Consider the following 18,845-nt stretch of genomic DNA (forward strand, 5'->3'; position numbering starts at 1 on the left):
GCCCACTGCACGCAAGGAGCAGAGCACAACAAAGCGATTGCAGCGCCACTCTACCCAAAATCAACTAAAACCTAAACGAGAAAATAAATTACGAACAGAACTGTCACGGGGCATACTTAATTTAGTAATTCTGGAATTCCTGAGAAACCACAAATAACAACAAAACTAAGAACAATTAGTCTTTGTCATTATGAAAAAAAAGCACCAAAGATGTTGAAAAGCAAAGAGGCTTGACTTCGAGAGCCGCGACAGCATAGCTTCGTTGTGGCCTTGCGGGTAACAAGATGCCGACTTGTCTCGGGAATCTGTGAACCACTGATCTCCACTAGTAATGGAGGTCAGTGCTGTGAACCGCGTAATGAATGAACTGTTGATTCTGCTGAGATGGTGGGAAGGCAATCCAAGCAAAGAGGCTTGACTTCGAGATTCGCGACAGCATAGCTTCGTTGTGGTCTTGCGACTTGTCTTGGGAACCCGTGAACCACGTAATGAACTGTTGATTATGCTGAAAGATGGTGGGAAGGCAATCCAATTAATCTAATCAGCAGTGGTCTACGGCGCACGTGTGGAGAAAGTGCAGCGCCGCCCACGCCACCTACACACAGCACTTCAAGGTAATGTCGGGAATACGCAGTGCGCGCCCATTGGTTGCGGCCATCTAAATATTCACTCGATTCGCCACTGGCAGAGAGGGCCACTGTCACACCGTCAACTTGAAACCACCACATGACCCTTTGTTACTGAGTTTGTCACAGCTAGTGTGCACCTTTGCATTTTTTGGCTCGCGTTGGATAATACAATTTTTCGAATAATACGTTTTGTTTGCCGGCTCTCGTGAACATTGTGTCAATAAGACACCATTGTATTGCAATACTGTGGTCGCCATCTTGGAGTACTAGCTGGTTGAAATGCTGCATGAACGCTTGCGCGCGGAGAAAGAAACGGTGACATCAGATTAGTGCCGGTGCCCTCTCGCGTTCCTTTGTGGTGCCCCTTGGTGCGTCTGGAGAACAGAAGAAAGCGGGGAGACCACAAAAGAACGCGGGGACCGAACGACAGTGTGTCCTCCCCCGCACTGACACTCTCTAATGAGATAAAAAGTCACGGTGGCCGCCATGTTGGGGTACTCAGCGCAGAGAACCTCTCTGTGAGGTCATGTGAAAACTATGTGTATATGCATTGAAACCAGCGATTCCATAAAGTGCATCCACCTGCAACAAATTTGGTCAGCCATCGAAATGCCATGAAAGTTCAGTGAGATGTAGCTCGTTGGTAGTTGACAAGAGTGCTGTTACTGAAAAAAAAAATTACTAGAGCATATGTCTGTGCAGCCTACGTTAATTCACTTGCTGTGACCAAGTGTGCAAACAGACAGCAATGTAGCTAGCATATTGCCACACGTGCTTTATTTTGATGTATTCGGACGTGACAATGTAGCCCACCCTGGTAGTCTTAAAGTCCTGTTATTTGCACAGTCACTTTTTGCCAGTTCTTATCCTTTCTACATTTGCACAAGGCGCGATTTACTCAAATTATATACGTCAAAATAGATGTTTTCTCTTATACCGGCCACACCTTGTCTTCTACAATCAACCCAAATCAATGGGAATTTCTCATTTTGGGCTCCTACCTTTGCAGTACAGCAGCTTCTTTTTTCCTAGACACCCTTCAGAATTTGATTTCCTTCCCAGTAAATGCATAACTTTTCTAACAAACCTAAAGGGTTTCCTTGAAGCGTTTCTTTCAGATTTGACTGAGCAGGACAGCATTTTCTGATGAAAAGATAAAACATGATGTGTTTATTTTTATGTACAATATGATCAGAACCACAAGTCCTCTTCATCTTTTTCTGGTGCATCTTCGAGGTTCAATAGATCCCCTCTTTCAACTTCCTCCTCAGACTCTGAAACGGCCAGGTCCGTGCTGATGACATTGTCCTGGGCTGCAGATGGTTCACCGGTCTCCATGCTTCGTACAGTGGTATTTCCACCCATTTGGTCGTCCTCTCCTTCTGCTTCCATGGCAGCTGGTGCATCGTCTTCCATTTGCTGGAAGTGGTACTTGCCTTGAAGCAGGAACTCAGATGGGTCATAGTTCTCGTCTATCATCTCGGTGTCTTCCATAACCTGGGTGCAAGAAGATGCAGATAAAGGTCAACTTAGCATAAAAATTAGGCTTGTGCGAATATTCGAATGAACGATACAGTATTACAATTCGCTTCGATTCGAATTTAAATAACTAGAAATGTCGAAGTATTCGAAATGAACGAATAGGTGTATATTAGTCCGCTTGTAACCTCTCTGTAAAGGTGGTTTCACTGCAGTAGAGGTGTGCTATGCCGTGAATACACCTTTCCAGGAAAAATCCGCACTGCTGCGAAGCCCCACTTCAAGGTTAAATGAACATATGTGTTACCCTCACATCGATTCATCATTTTTTAAGTTTAAAAACTTGTTATACCGGCTTATATGCTCCAAGTATAGTAAATTTTAGAACGTAACATATTTTATAGGTTATCATTTGCATTCTACCAAAAGCCAAATCCTGCTACTATTAAAAGTTGCTTCCACTTCCTTTGAACCAAAAAGAATGACATTTGCACATGCCTTGTTACACTTAAAAAAAAAAAAAAAACATTGTGCAGGTTGGTTGGGTCATGACAAATATGCTTATTTTTCTTTATAATATCTGATATATATATACTATTCGAATTCGATTCGAAATTATTCTACCAAAATCCTTATTCGCTTCGAATTCGCTTCGAGCCTAAAATTAACTATTCGCACAAGCCTGATAAAAACATCATCACAGAGAAATTATGCCTCAAGCAGGTTAGACTGGTTCCTTATGATCCACGAAATTTAATTTTACTCAGTTATAGGAAAGGCTTAGTTATAGTATTTCAAAGCAGATGTGTGTCATTATAAATGAAAGCTATATGTTACGAGTGTTAATGACTGGAGAATGGCCTCAATCCAGTAATGTATTGGTTTCAGAATGTCTTTCCTTGAACAGAAACTTAATTGATTAGCAAATCCTTTCCGTCCATTATAAAAACTCCACCACTAGAAGACAATATTCAGGCCCTGATATACAGGTGCCAAGTCTTGGCCTTGGAGTGGGAAGAGGTTTACTTTGTAAAGCAGTGGTTTCATGGGAGCGCATAAGTTATCAAGTGACAGCCATGGCCAAGCGTAAGATCAATGATTCTTTGCTGAGTGGTGTCTTTTTCACCTCTGGCTCCTGCACCATAGAGGCCCTTGTCATGAGAACATGCGGGTGTTCATCATCGGAGTCCCCTGTCATGTCTTCTTCCTCGGGCTCGCTGTTTTCGGGCGTGATCCGCAGGTCCTGGTCCAAGACACTCTTGTCTGGTCCAGCTGTAGATGACGGACACCGTCCTTCAAGTAGTGATGTGTCACCCTCCTCATCTCCTTCCACGTCCACAAATTCGCAGTCCTCTGGCGCTGCACTGTCACTGCGCTTTCGTGATGACAGCTGCTACATGCACAGGGAACATGAAGGCAGGACACAGTTAGATGTGGACAGAGCATAGAGGACAAACAAAGGTGACTGCCATCTTTTTTTGACACAGAACTAGGGCAGAATGTTAGATTGACTGCTTTTGGATAATGCGCCCATTTTTCAAATTATGTAGCGACCAGCACAGGCCCTTACTGCCCATCAGACACACATTACTACGCAGCAGGAATGTTTCACAGTGTAGTCCCATTCAGAAGACTTCTGCGTCATGTTTGCTTTGAGCAACTTAGCCAATTAGCATGCGGCAAAAGCGACATGATCAAATGAATGGCCAAACATAGTCTTGGTGAGGGTATTGTAACTGCCTACATCTTGAGTAGGGCAATTGTCAGCTTCCAAAGAGCAGCAGCAATTTTGGATAATACCAGCGTGATTACTTTTACGTGACACGAAGAGTGGTACGCAGTGGTCCAGAGATCATTTCACGGAACAGCTGAAAACCAGTGCTCCTAAGTTTAAGGAACTTTCTCACCCAAATATGTTAGGCTCCGCTTTTTCTTTCTTTTTTTTTTTTTGCTAGGCCCAAGACAAATATGTATAGAATGACCATCAGTTCTTGGGCGACATCATTTCTTGGCGAATACATACTGTTTCAGCATCTTCTGCCCACATATCAATCTCTCTTTGAAAAAACTTCCATGGAACGCTGCTTAAAGATTAAGGAAGGGCCGTAAATGGATCACAGTTTTTTCTTTCAGCCATGCAAAGCCTGCCAGGCAAAATGTGCCAGCATTATACGCACTGAGTGAATTTATTCTGCAACATCACATACAGATACCAGACTGCTAACTGGACAGAGGAACTCACCCTGGAAAGGTTGGTGTATGCTTGAGGATCCAGGTCATCTCGCACTATGTCACTTTCAGCCAACATGCTGTCTTCAGCAGGGTAGGAGTTTCCTGTGGCCACCGAGTCAGTGTCGGCTGCCTCCAGAGCGGCCTCCTGAGCCACCTTGATGGCCTGCTCAAGCTGGCTCAGCTGGCTGTCATGCTACAAAAAAAGAAAGAGCAATTTTACATTTTTTTTACATACTCACCACTTCTACTGCGTGGATTGCTCAAATGTAGGCACATATGCACAGCCATTCCTACGCCTTGAAACGACTGTCCACAAATCCATTGATACCTTGTCCATTGCATCTATATATGGTAACTCAACTTTTTTAAAGGTGAAAGCCTTAGAATGCTTCATAAAACGCGGAAATTGACTGTCGGTGTCAACGCGAGTGATGCAAAAAATGATCACCATCTGATGACATCACCATATGACGTCACCATGACGTCACAGATCTCCAAAATTTGTGACGTCACCATGACGTCACACGATGACGTCATCATGTGACATTGTCACTTGGTCAAAGGTGGGCCAATCACGGAGGCAATGCAAAACCAGGTGAAGTGCAGAAGCCTTTCAGAGGGAGGCAGGAGAAGATCAGTGCATTGACTGAGAAGAAAACGAAATAGAAGATGGCTTTTGCCTTCGAGTCATCTTAGGAGAATACACAAGGAACCCAGTGAGTTTTTTTTTACGTGCTAATATGACTAAATGCTGCTAGTTAAAAAAAGTTCAAACACACAAACCTCGTCAAGTGCAGCACGGCAAGCGTCAACAATTTCCTTAGCCTTCTGAGTGAACTGGCTGTCGGCACCATTGAACTGCATGCTGTTGCGGTACAGCAGTTCAACGTCGGAGAAGAACTCCTCCCGGCTGTGGTACTTGTGTGCCTTGATGTTCTTAATGACAGTGTCCAGATCCATGGGGCTCTTGATGACCGTGTAGTAGTCCTTTACAAACTTCTTGTTGACAGGCTTGTGAAAGGGCCACGACTCAGGAATGCTCTTGAGGTGGTCAGTTACGATGCCTTCCAGGATGTAGGACAGGGCCACCTGGTCATCATCATCCAGCAGTGGGTTGATGGCTTTTTCCAACCGCATCAGCTTGTCCTCTTTCTCAGCGAAGCGTTTGATGCACAGCTCTAACATGCTCTGCGCTGCCTGTGTCAACGGGCTCTTGGGGCCTGGGTACAAACGTTGAAACCAATCAAAACAGCAAATAGAGATGACCTGTAATAATGTCTTTTTTGAATGACATGCATAAACATGACATGCATAAACGTGATGGGGGGACATGGGTTGTGGAGATATTCTGCTGTGAAACCAAATAGACTTGTTTAGTTTTTCGTGCTGGGTGCAAATATGAATAATTTATCTTGTAGGTTCACTGTTCAGCACAATGTTGGGCACAATTTATCTTGTAGGTTCACTGTTCAGCACAATATTATAAATCAGCTACATACTAAAATATACAATCAGTGCGGCACTGGAAACAGTTTCCATATCAAATCACAGCTAGTCATTCTGCAGATGATCAAAAGTCAATATTTGTACCACGATTACGGTAAAGAAATAACAAAATCAAATTTTAAACATATATGTGCAGAAAATTAAAAGTCTGCTCTCCAAGCTTCATGATATACAGTTTAGGCTTTATGTTAAAAAATGATTATAAGTCTAGCTGTTCTGAGTCATAAGATGTCACTCCAACAAGTTGAATAAGTGACCCAAAAACATTTCAGATTCAGCTCATACATATTGCTTAGACCTACACTGTGGAAGAAATACTGACCTTACAAGAATTAACCCTGTGAGGGTCAAAGACGTACATGTACGTCATTCACTAACAGCCACAAGACGGTCAAAGATGTACATGCACGTCATGCCTGTATGTTTAAAACGCGCGCCTTTTTCGGTCATTTCACTTGCTTGGTATGTGCTGCCACACTGTGGGAATACGTGGAATTTTTTCCTTGAGCCGATGTCTCTCCGTTTTTTTTATGCTTTACTACAGTGGTGTGCTCGCTAGTTTCGGTTTTGTTCTTCGGCCGGTTTCCGCTTGTTGCGCCTGCAAAACTGATGGCTTTCTGGTTTAGAACGTCTCAAAGGGTGACCATTTTGTTACTCTCTCGTTTATTACTCCCCGGGGGCGTGATTACGGCTGTTTTCGTGCAGGTGCTGACTGACATAAACGATGCCCCTGTGGTAGCGTTTCCTGTTTCGGGGACTCACAAAAGCCGCTTCCTATTCGTTGGCGATAAGACAGAGGATTATTATAGGTTTTGGATTTGTTTTCGTTTTTCGGACGCGCTCACAACTACACGGTTTTCTTCATTGCGCTCACCCGCACAGTTTGCTTGCGCAATAGAAGTGCGTGCCGGTTTCTCTGCAGCAAGTGAGTGCAGCGGCGATTCCTCCAAATCGCCGCTCAACTGCTGAACTAGAATCTGATTCAGTAAATGTCAGCCTGTCATACGAGGAGTTACTTACGAGTTAGGACTGAGATGTTGATGAGTGAGCGACACCTCAAAAGTGTGCGCGGCGAGACGATGCTAACTGGATCAAAAGTGGCTTTTCTCCCCCACGCTTCTACTTAACGCTACTTCATGCACTTATTTTTGTATGCCTGGGAACTACATAGACGTTTACTTCAACGCATAATTTTTTAACAGTCATATGGGTATTTTTTAGAATAATTTATCTTGCCGTTACTCACAAATAAACCATGTGTATGCAACAACCCAAATGATTTTTTGTCACTTTACGGTCACCCAAGAACTTTCAGACAATTTTTTTTTCTTAAATAGATTTGTCGGAAGAATTTAATGCAGAAATAAAAAAATACACATTTAGGGGACACATTTTGTGAGAAAAATTGACCCTCAAAGGGTTAAATTAGGTGTTACATGTGAAAGAATAGCTGTAGATTTCAATGTTGTAATAAAGAAACATTTTTTTTTGTGATAATTTCTTAGCCTTTGCGATGTCCCCCCTTAAGACAAAACACCTTGAAAACAGCTCAATTCAATGATGAGTTTAGAGTCATTTCTTTTCTTACATGCAGGGTACCTCTGTTAAGACAAGCTTTTTAACAATGAGTCACCAAGCTCTCTTACATTTGTCCTAACTAGTATTAAGAAATATGGTGTGCTCATTTCCCGCTACCTACTCACTCCGGTGCGTTCAGCCATACTAGAACTAAACGAAAGCTGGACTTATTATGCATTTGTCTAGCAGCTGTCTAAACTCAATTTACACTGTGATATTTTTAAGCACCACAGGTTATTGATGGCAATTTTTTCTTCAGAAAGTCACTGGCTTTTTTTACACAGCAAGTCATTCTTGAAGAAAGCTGTGTTACTTGAATAATGCGCAATTTCCAATATCCCAAATAAAGATGTGCAGTTACTCAGATACACATTCAGAAGGGCAATCTGCAATGGCTTTACACGGATGTCCAGGGAGGGATAAATGCTTTCCTTCTGCAAAGCCCTCAAGAACAGCTACCGAACAGAATAAACCAGTAAAAACGGCAAGAACAACAGCTGCAGGCAAAGTCAAGATAAAGATGTCAGAATGGCAAATGAGAGTGAAAAAAAAGAGGAGAAACGAGCGCTGTGGAACTGACCATTGTAGAGTGTGCTGTTCTCAACAATCTGATTGACATCAACGAGGAACTCTTCTCGGCTCTGGTAGCGCTTCTCGTGCACCTTCTCCCGTATCCGTTGCAGGTCCATTGGTACAGTGACGATCTTGTGGTAGTCTGGCACTACCTTTGCACTGACGGGATGCCAGAACGGCTGCGTCTGCACATTGAAAGGGGCATGCATTTTTTGAGACTGCCTACTTATGCATACGAAAAGCATGTCTAGCAAAAAAGAAAATACATCACGTTAGGCAAAACTTTTAAGTTTTGCTGGTGTCGATCTTCATAATTAATTTTTTTTTCATTGATCTCAGGATGGTACAAAGAACGCATTCTAATGCATAACTTGGCATGTAAAATAACGGTGCAGAGCCCTTTTTAAGTCTAGGAAATGTTTACTTTGTTTTCTCTCATTGCCATTTTATTCAGGTGTAAAAGTAAATCATCATTTTGCTTTTTTTCCTATCCTGTGTACTTTCTTTCCTAATTAAAATAAATGCACCAAACATTTAGGCTGTTACTGTATAATTAGGAATGACCACATTTCTTATATCTGCAAACCACTCCTCTCTGTAATGTCTTTTGACCCTGAGGATAAATAAATAAATAAAAATAAATAAACCAGATGACATGATATATAAAACCTTGGCTGCAACACACATGCTTGGTATGACAGAGTGTCGGGGATTATGGGCTCAAACAAGAAAGTGCCAACGAGCACACACGTACATCAGGCAGATCCCGCATCTCGTTCAGTATGGTCTCCAGGAGGATGGACAGGGTGACCACTGGGTCAGTACGTCGACGGTTGGCCGACTTGTTTGGCTTGCGCAGGTAGTCGCAGTGCAGGACGGTGCCTGCACGCCGTCGCTTCTTGAGGGCCATGGCCTCCTTGGGAAACTTGAGAACCAGAGACTTGCGCCGGATCTCATCCGCGTGCTTGATGAGTTGTTTGGACAGCACCACACGGGTCTCATCCACCTGTCAAATCACCATAGTGAGCCAATCGTTAGTGGAGCGAGCGAGTGATACCAATGCCAGATGGCAAAGATATTGTGGGAGAAGTCCCTCGCAATATAAGCATTTCCGAATAAGACTGCAACTTTGCCAGAAAAAGAAAGCCAGTAAATCCAAATTTTTTTTTTCACTAGTATCAACAATAAAAATTTGGATTATATAATTTCTGCCAACCAATACAGTTTTCTTACACAAAGGCAGGACCAGTCACTTTGTCTATTGCAAACTTTTTTTTTTCCCATTTTGTGCAGTATAGCACAAATTTGAGGTTGAGTTACTGTGACTACATGACATAGTGATGAGTAAAGAGCATAGCTGTGCTGTTAACTCATCAGCTTCATACTGACTACAATAACAAAGAAGATGTGAGTGAAACAATACTTATCTCTCAGACGCCAACCACATTTCATTTCAAAGTTTGCATGCTAGGCAATTTTGATATCAATTGTAATACAGTCGAAACCCGCGATAATGAAATCCCGAGGGAACGAAATTCTCACCGCAACGAAATATTTTCGGAGCACCGGCGAACGCCCATAGGAGTCAATGCATTTCGTAACTCGCGACTACGAAAGATATTCATACCGCAGTCCCTCATTAACGAAATTTTTCAAACATGAGTGCGCAAATAATGGAGTTTCGTTCGTTGGCTTGGCTCTGTGCTTGGCTTTGTCGGCTTTGTGCGCACATGGTCGCGTGTGTGGAGCCATTCGTGGAGCGTTTGCTTGATGCAACATGAACCTGTGTGTTGCGACTGTTGCGACTGCTTCGTCCGATTTCGCTGCCTGCGAAGATGCCACCTCCAACGAAAAAGCGGAAGTTCATCACGCTGGAAGATAAGGCTGCAATCATCAGTGAAGTGGAAAAGGGCTGAAAAAAAATTGACATTGCCGAAGAATTCGGCGTTGCGTGCAGTTCGCTGTCCACGATTCCGCGCTGATCCAGCGGAGCCGGAAGAAGGTTCGCCTGTAGGCGCACTTGATGACAGTACTGGTGAGAGCGCGGTGCCGCCGTCACTGACCAGTGCATGGGGAGAACTTTGTGCCGTGGCAAAACGAGATTCCCGATCGAGAGGCATGAAAATGCTGCATGGTAAGGCCGCCAAAGCAAACTTACATACTTTTGGAAATAAAATGTGTTTTTTGTAAATTCCATGCCGTTTTCGCTGCATTCTCGCGCCAACGAAATTCCCGCAAGAGCGAAATTTTCTGCTTTCCCCGCCGATTTCGTTATTGCGGGTTTCAACTGTACACAACACGTGAGAATGTCAAAGTGGTGGTTTTAAAGCTTGCTTGGCCCCTTTTACTTCACGCATAGTCACTCAATGTCTACTACATATGTACTTTTGCCATATCATCTTTCTCAACATTTTTAACACTACAGTATGTACCAGTGTTTACAGGACCACATATAGTTACACCGTTTCCTGGAGAGAAAATTTCCTTATGAAGAGCACTGAATGTACTGTAAGGCCTTAGAAGGCATGCTGACTAAAATGCTGGCTGCAAAGGTTGCTGAATGCTAGTTTCTAGTTTATGTGCATGTGTGCACTTCTCTGCTCCTTTTCACCTTTTGCTGTTTTTCAGTGTCCCACCCCCTTTCACCATAGAATGTAGCTAACCAAAACTTGTTTCTCTAATTAAGTTTCCTGTGTTATAATCTAATGTGACAAAAGTGGTCCCGTTACTGCTAAGGCAGCTAGCACACTGGCGAATTGGCACACAGACCTTGACAAGGTTGTCGTCCTGTAGTCCACAGCCCTCCTCCTCTTCCTCTTGCTCTTCTGTCATGGCCACTTGCACGGGAGGCAATGGGGCCATGGGCTGGTACTGGGGGCATGCCTTGTTGGTGCGCATGTGTCCAATAGCTCCACATGCCCCGCACTTTAGCTGCACGAAACCAGCACAAACATGCGGACCAGTTATATGTAGTGAACACACAGGCAGTAGCTGCCTACACCCGTAAGGGCTACACAGGCATAAGGGCCACACCTACAGCCTTGGGTTAAGTAATAAGTAAAACGGTGCACTTTCAGTACACTTGTTATGGTAGGTACACATTTTCCAGCCTCTGTATGCATCTAACAGCCTACCAACACAGTAGGCTGTTACAGCCATGCGTGTTCTAAGCCTGCTTCTCTTTCTCAGAAACATCTCCTCAAGGGAACATAAGTAATTTTATACAATAGAGAGCAAATGCAAAAGAACAATTTCACTAAAGTGTTAACATATAAACTACCTAATGTTGAAAATGCAATTTTTGACAACGGTTCCTACCTAGCTTCCTCAATCTCATAATTAGTTGGCATAAACTAATGGCCTCTGCAGATTTTTTCTTAATGACCAGTCGCTCAAGAGGCAATCATAAAAGGTCACCCATCATTAAAAAAATTTTCCCCTGACAATACAAACAGCTTCCGTCAACACTGTATCAGGCATCCTAACAACAGTTTAGTTCATGCTAAACAGGCTGTGTTCATCTATGAAACTGGTACTCCTTGAAAAATGGTGAACTGTGAGCCGTTGTAAACATAGCATACTGCAATGCTAACACTCACTCTGTATTTCTGAACTGCCAAGAGCCTTTCCATTGATTGACTGATTGATTGATCGATTGATTGACTGATTGATTGACTGAATGATTGATTGGGCTTATCCCTCGGTGGAAATGGGCCAACACAACAAATCTTTCAACTTGACAGCTCAGAAAACGTTGCACTAACAGGTGAGCACATTTCAGACTGCACTGTCATTACGTATTTCCAAAGTTTGTAATACACCACCTATGTACAGTGCTCGTCAAATGAAACACGAACAGCGGCAAGCCTTCGCATGGTATAGTGCGCGCCGTCCAGTTATCACCATTGACAGGCGCGTGCATCCGGTTTGACCGCACTGCCCATATGTGCGCCTGTCCATGGTGATAACTGGACGGTGCGCACTATACCACTGCGAAGGCTTGCCGGTGTTCGGGTTTCATTTGACGAGCACTGTACAACGTCTAATGCACTTATCTAAATTTTCAATTTCTTTTAAGTGCAAGAAAGCCTGCAGTTATGCATCTGGTGTATAGAAATGCGAACAAGCAAACAATAAAGAAAAAAGGCACTGAGGAAGCGTTACAGGAAATGTGCTCTTCCAAAAGCTGCTAATTAGACTCAAAACAAATGACAGGAATCTATGGAAATTAATTAAACTGCCATATGACCGTTCAATCATTTTTGTGGATTTGTCTTATAACATCATCCCTTCTAACACTTCAGCGATGACTACTTAAATACTATACTTGTTACATAGGTGCCTACATATTTGAGAACATCAGTAATGCAATAACATTGCCAACGAATATAGCAGCACCTGGCACTGGCAGATCCACTGAGGATGAAGATGAAATATAGAAGAAACCTAGTGTTCATGGATGCATTACAATACCATACCAACCCCGGGCACGACTGTATTACATTCCAAGTTATTTTTAAAAGTAGCGCTAGCCTTGTTTGTAAAATATCATAAAAAAAGGGAAAATATTTGAGAAATTCCACTGTAAAAACACGTTTCCTACAGAAGGGAGGTGGTTTCAACCTAAGAACATGGTAACAAAAATGCTGTCATTCCTTTTTGTAAGTATTACACAAGAATAGAAAGCTCTGCAAACGGACTACCTACATTACATTGTGGAAACTGCACATAATGGCATTCTTGCCCCTTTATCCCTTCACTCAGTGCAGGGTAGCAAACTGGATGTGTGTCTGGTTGACCTTCCAGCTTTTTCTTGCTCTCTCTCTCTCACATAATGGAAGACTAAGAATGAAACCACAACTAATAATGAGCTAGCATTGTTCTTTCTAGGCCCAGGGACGAGCGTACACATTTAATCAAGCCTTACATCCATGGGTCAGGTGGAAAAAGCGCTGCCAAGCCTTCTGTAATGCCACATAAAAATGAGGCACAGGTGTTGCAGCCTATCATATCAATCACCTTGCTTCCATTTATCGCAGTGTGTTGAGTTGGCTAGAAGTGTAAACAATGTGTTTGTTTAGTGACTGAATGCCAGTCGCTGCTACCATTGCATCCAACACTCACTTAGTGCTGTTTTCGTAATTTCAGTACTTATCAGATTGTATTAGGCCATTGATGGACACTTCCTTGATACTTGCTCGCTTTTCCATTTTAATAATTGATGCAACACAATGAAAAGTGTCAGTCTATCCTGACATCAGGATACATATACACCAGCCAAAAGTGCTACTTTACTTTACCCGTTACTGAGTTATGTTAGCTGATACCTAGCACAATATCACTTGGAATATTGTGTGATCACATATACAAGATTGTGTGGCATCAGTTAATTAATGTAATGCTAATACATACATCTGGTCTATTTTCAGTATATCACAGTTCTTGCCTGACACAGGATATCGCACGTTACTCTTACTGGCTTCACTGTACTTTTTTTTTAAGTGCAAGAAATGCACATACTTGTGCCAAGTGGTGACATGGGTTGTGTGGCCCCATGCTATTAAGCGTAAGCATAGTGATTAGTAAATCAGATCATACACCAGATCATTCATTAGTACACTGATTACATGCACATTTGTGGAACATGTTTGATTTATGTGAGATGTCATTAATTTAAATATGGTGCCCAACAAAGATTAAAAAATATTGGTGTATGGGTGGCTTATGTCTGCTTATGTCCTTAAGTAAAACAACAAAGTTTTGTGTTATGTCTATAATGTTCTCATTTGATAGAAAAGAGTTTTGTGTCACCTCTCTAGTAATTGACATGCAGGTTAGTCCTAAGAAAAATATGTTTATGTCAACATTACAAGCACAATTTATAAGTGTGGCAGTATATATTCACTAACATCATGGCCACACTAACAATTTTGTTTTGTGTATATCAGATCCTGAAGTGATAGAAACTAGTCATTTTGTTAACAGATGTGTGTGTCCTCTCTGGTATTTAGCATGCGGGTTAGATGGCATAAAAGTATGTCTGTAAAAATTATGAGCACGATTTCACAAGTGCAACCGTTTATTTGCTAAAGTCAAAGCCATGCTGACAGTGCATTTCTTTTGTGGCACCTCAGCTAGCCTTGAATAATTAAAAGTGATTTGATATTGACAAAACTCACTTTATATTGTTTTACGTTGATGTTCTTTTGTGTAACCACTCCATTCTGTAATGCTGTACGATCCTGAAGGTGCATAAATAAAGTAAATAAAAAAAGTGGGCAACTGCAAACAGTTAATTGCTCAATGAAGTACTCAACACAAAATATGTAGAGTCCTGCTGAAAACCAAGGATAAGCATAAAACAAAGGTGCAGAAAAAATAAGTACGAGATGAGTTCACAAGATTGGCGTAAAGTCTAAGATTCTAATGTGCGCTTTTACATACACCTTTTAGGCACCATTTTAGAATGAGTATATTTACTCTAGTGCTAACCAACTAAGTTCGCAGAATTCCACGCAATGTTTTGAGGTTCTTCCGACTTCAGTATCAAGAGTGAGGCCACTGCAGGACCTTTTCTTTAGCGTGGTTTGTGACTTTAGCCATGAGTGGTCTTTACTGGAGACGGCCTTGTAAAGACCCTCCATATGGGTCCAAAGCTCCCAATGACAAGCTAACTGTTCCTGAAGTAGCCTGAATGAACAACAACTCAAGCTACAGCCATTCTTGTAGGTTCTTCTCAATCTTGTGAATGACAGCAGCATCATTTTCAATCTGGTCACGAGATGCCTCTCACTGTACAGTCGCCTGACCGTGTTCCCAGTCCAGGTGGCTGAGATTGGTCTTGTGTTGTCTCACTTGCTCTAATAATTTTTTAAAAAGTAAGCTCTCGACCTACGTTCGCAGGCAGAACCTACGTTCGCAGGCAGACATTACCACGAGGTTTGGTAAATTATACTTTCAATTCTTCAATAAGATTAGAAAATATGGCAGTTTAATCCACAGTGCTTGCAGTGGCAATACACTGAGACGTGCTGACCACAATAAGACGAGGCTACGGAAGTAGCTGTATTTTGAGAATTATGGCACGTGCAAGGCACTGCTGGGACAATGCAGTGGTCACTGGGAGCTTCGTCAACCACCTACATGAAGGGTGTACGCAGGGTCAATGCAAGGTCACCTCTGGTGACTACCACTGCCAGAAACAGACACCAGATCAACCGAAAGCTGCAGCAATTTCTCAAGGAAAAAACTGGTGAAGGTGTTGAAAGGACTCCAAAATGCATGGAGGAATTTAAGCGAATAGTTGGCTGGTATGGACGTAATACAAGTTAGAACAATTTCAGGTACCATATTTACTCGCATAATTTGCGCACCCCTAAGATATCACTTTGGCTTTTGGAAAAAAAAAAGACTATCACTCGCACATTTTGTGCCCTGTCCTGACCTGCAGTGTGCTGGCACGCAAGGCAGGCTTGGGGAGATCGTCGCGGTCACAGTGTTGCAAACATACGCATACCAAAAAATTCAGGCAGTAACTCATTACTGGAGCATTGTCATATAAAGCAAAAGTCTTGTTAATACAGTCAAACCCACATATATCGAATCCACATATAACGAATTATGGTGTCTATCGAACAGTTGTAAAATCCCTTTGAAATGTTTTTGATATCGAATTACCGATACGTGTAGATATAGAATTTCTTGTGACCCCCGTCAGATTCGATATATCCGGGTTCGACTGAACGTACCATTTTAAAAAGTATTATTGATTAAAATGTAGTTGTGATCAATCCCTGACTCACTCTCCATACTGTGATCACGTTTTGTCAGGTGCGGACGATGCCACAGTGTGCTGCAACATATCTTCAACCTTTTGGTAAGTATGGACTGGCCAAACAATGACTGCGACTTCGGAGCGCATGTGGGAATAAGCACTGGAAGTGCACGGAGGGATGCTGATGGCCACAGACAAATGCGTCAGTAGGATTTATCGCTGACTACCCTGTCATGATAAGCATGTTCAACTACCTGCTCGGCAGCACATTTTATGTAGGGCCATTCCAAATGTACTGCGCACTTTTTATAGACAACCGAAGTGCAATGCGCCGCCATTTGCTGGTGTCTACTTGCGCAGAACCACTTCAGGTATGCGTTACTTGCAGAAACGAGTAGCTCACCTTTGCTGCATTAGCTCAACAAGTTATGCAACGCACCTGTGCAGTGTCAGGAACGGCAAAGGCATGAAGAAACCTCACTGCACAGACACTCCCCATTGTAAACATGTGCATAGAGTACACCGAGCGCCTTGACAGTGATGCAGTGAGCTTGGCAGGTGACACACTACACAAATGGTTATAGAGATGATCGGCTCCATGTGGCAGCCGTTCCCTTGTTTCAATGAAGTGACACGTTTTCACTCAGTAACAGATCACTTTTTGAGCTCACACAAACACATTAGGGAAATTGCAGAAGGGTAGATAGGCAGGCTAGTTGGTATACATTGTGAAAACTTGCCAGCGCAAACAAATGACACACAGAAAGAGCAGGACACAAACTGTACTTCTTTGTATCCTGCTCTTTCTGCGTCTTGTTTGTTTGTGCTGCCAAGTTTTCATAATGAACATTAGAGAAAGCGCAATGAGCTGGGCACACTACCACCTCATCCTCCTCGTACACATTTTCAAAATGCTGCTTGATATCACCATTGTGTGCTATTACATGGTCATGTATATGAGAGAGCCAAACTTTTTCCATGCTTTGGTAAAAAGGAAGAAAAAGCATTGTGGTTAGTTGGCAGCTATGCCACGTGTTCCTGGAAGGTACATATTAACGAGGTTTTATTGTAGTGCATAGCATTCTGGGATGATGGTCGATTTCTGTGTCATTTTACTGGAGCTTTGAGACACTTGTTCTCGGATTTAGTCAGCTGATTTTTCAGTTATAATTGGCGAATTTTTCAATTAGAATTAAGTAAACACAATATTTTGTGTACCATGACCTTCGTAAAATTTTTGCGTAATTTGCACAACCCCTTTTCGAAGCCCTAATATAACAGAACAAACTGCACAAATTATGCGAATAAATAAAGTATTTATGGACCAAGTTGGCTGCGTTCTAATGTTTAGCTTTGAAGGATCACTTTGATCAATAACGGCCAATAAGTATATTGCATAATGTGTTAACTGTCAATTTTTATTGGCAACAGGAACAAAAGGGCCCGTGAGCTTTCTGCAGGGATCTTGTAATGATGCCGTATAATCCAGTATAATGACTCAGAAAAACATGCCATTAAAAGCATTAAAAAGTGACTCAGGCCTCATAATACATTTATTGTAGGTTACATGAGTTGAATAATGCCTTTGATCATTCAACTAAGCAAAAGACAAAGTTCTGCTTCCTCTGGTCATTCCAAGAGAGAGAGAGTGGTGATGCTCTTAAGAAAGAAGTACATACTATTGGTTTTTCTGGAATGCACATACTGCATTTCAGTGGTTCAAAATGTGTAAAGTGGCATGGCAATTTGTTTGGCACAACAAAAATCTTGGTCACAGCCTTAGTGTTTTCTTTGTCTGTGCATGTAAGGTCTCCTCATGCAGGAATTTTTGCAAGATGCTATGTCGATAAAGAATGTTGCATGTGTTTAGTATTAGGCACAACCTTCTTTGCTAAGATGGTTGTGCTGTGCTAAGCACTATGCTGTAACATCAGTTTGAACAGCATGACTGAACGCAGACAGAGAAGAACACACAAACACATACACACAGCTGTAATGGTGAGTGAGTGTGCGGGGACGTGAGGTACATCCATATTTTTTTTTGAGTGGCTATCACACCTATTATTTGGCTTCCCTGTATAACACACATATGGCAGGGAGAGTCGGCATTGCAGTTAGCTATGGTGAGAGATGGCAGGAGTGTTTTAATACTAGTGGCATGCAATGACGTGAATAATTCGGGCAGAAGAGGAACTTCAGTCCTCCTCTTCAACAGTGGGAAATCAATACGTATGGACAGACCGCGTGTTTGTCTCTTCACTTTGCAGAACTAACCTGCAGAAGCCTTCCTATCTGCCTTCAAAGAGCGGCACCAATACAGCCAAACACGACTGGCTGGACGTGCTTTTGAATGTGGGATTGGACACGTGAATTCCTTATGCTCCAGTGCTGAGCAAGGGCAAACATTCACATGGCAGCTTTGTGTCGGAGAGTTGAACTTCTAAAATCCCCCAGCATTCCAACACGGAACCACTCCTTGTACAGTAAATGTTTCTGCCTCTGGTATTCTTGTGTGGACAGAACAAGCAATACATGCCCTTTTTTGTATGTGCACACTACTGTGTGCTATGTCCTACGTTAGCTAAGCACTTGAGACCCAGTGAGTCGAAGCCAGCCTCAATAAGAACTCTCAAACGTTTATTGTATCCAGCACACGGCGCGTAGTGCTGGTGCAGAGTTTATATCTGTGCATTAGCACCAAAAGAAAGTGCACTGCAAAGTGAGCAATACAAACTGTGATGCTACAGTCATGTGCCTTGATTACGGAGTGCTTAGCAAGTGAGTACTGGTAGGAGTGAAACTAGTGTTGCTATTGGTCACCATGACATGACACCATGGCGCCGTGACTTGCTATACAGGCTGTGCCGGTCACTGCTGCTTTGCTATGCAATTATCCAAAGCTGCAGTGACTACATTTGTGACATCACTTTCGTGTACAATGCGGTGAAGCCAGAAAAAGCAAAGTGTCCCTTTGATGTCACACAAGTTACTGAGAGCACTGACAAGATGCCTGCTGCTCCAGAGACTCACTGTGTTGAGCCCTAGGACACCGAAAGAGTGCCTTAAAGTAGCTC

The 18,845-nt window shown here is 42.6% G+C and overlaps 1 protein-coding gene across 4 annotated transcripts in view; it reads right to left on the reverse strand.

Moving 5' to 3' along the window:
- Positions 1-1,768: 1,768 nt before the first annotated feature.
- LOC119383032 (transcription initiation factor TFIID subunit 1) overlaps positions 1,769-18,845 on the reverse strand; it is a 60,871-nt gene continuing 43,794 nt past the window's right edge. For 2 of the 4 annotated variants that reach the window (XM_037650998.1, XM_049412384.1), the window contains 8 exons: positions 14,177-14,239; positions 10,767-10,928; positions 8,752-9,003; positions 8,005-8,182; positions 5,124-5,560; positions 4,351-4,533; positions 3,235-3,498; positions 1,769-2,126 (listed from right to left, as the gene is read on the reverse strand). In XM_037650998.1, the coding sequence (XP_037506926.1) occupies positions 1,821-2,126; positions 3,235-3,498; positions 4,351-4,533; positions 5,124-5,560; positions 8,005-8,182; positions 8,752-9,003; positions 10,767-10,928; positions 14,177-14,239 (1,845 nt within the window). In that variant the 3' untranslated portion in view covers positions 1,769-1,820. The remainder of the gene's footprint in view (positions 2,127-3,234; positions 3,499-4,350; positions 4,534-5,123; positions 5,561-8,004; positions 8,183-8,751; positions 9,004-10,766; positions 10,929-14,176; positions 14,240-18,845) is intronic. The other 2 variants (XM_037651002.1, XM_037651000.2) reach the window with 1 other exon arrangement.

This window comes from Rhipicephalus sanguineus, chromosome 2, assembly GCF_013339695.2.
Source record: "Rhipicephalus sanguineus isolate Rsan-2018 chromosome 2, BIME_Rsan_1.4, whole genome shotgun sequence".
Classification (NCBI taxonomy): domain Eukaryota; kingdom Metazoa; phylum Arthropoda; class Arachnida; order Ixodida; family Ixodidae; genus Rhipicephalus; species Rhipicephalus sanguineus.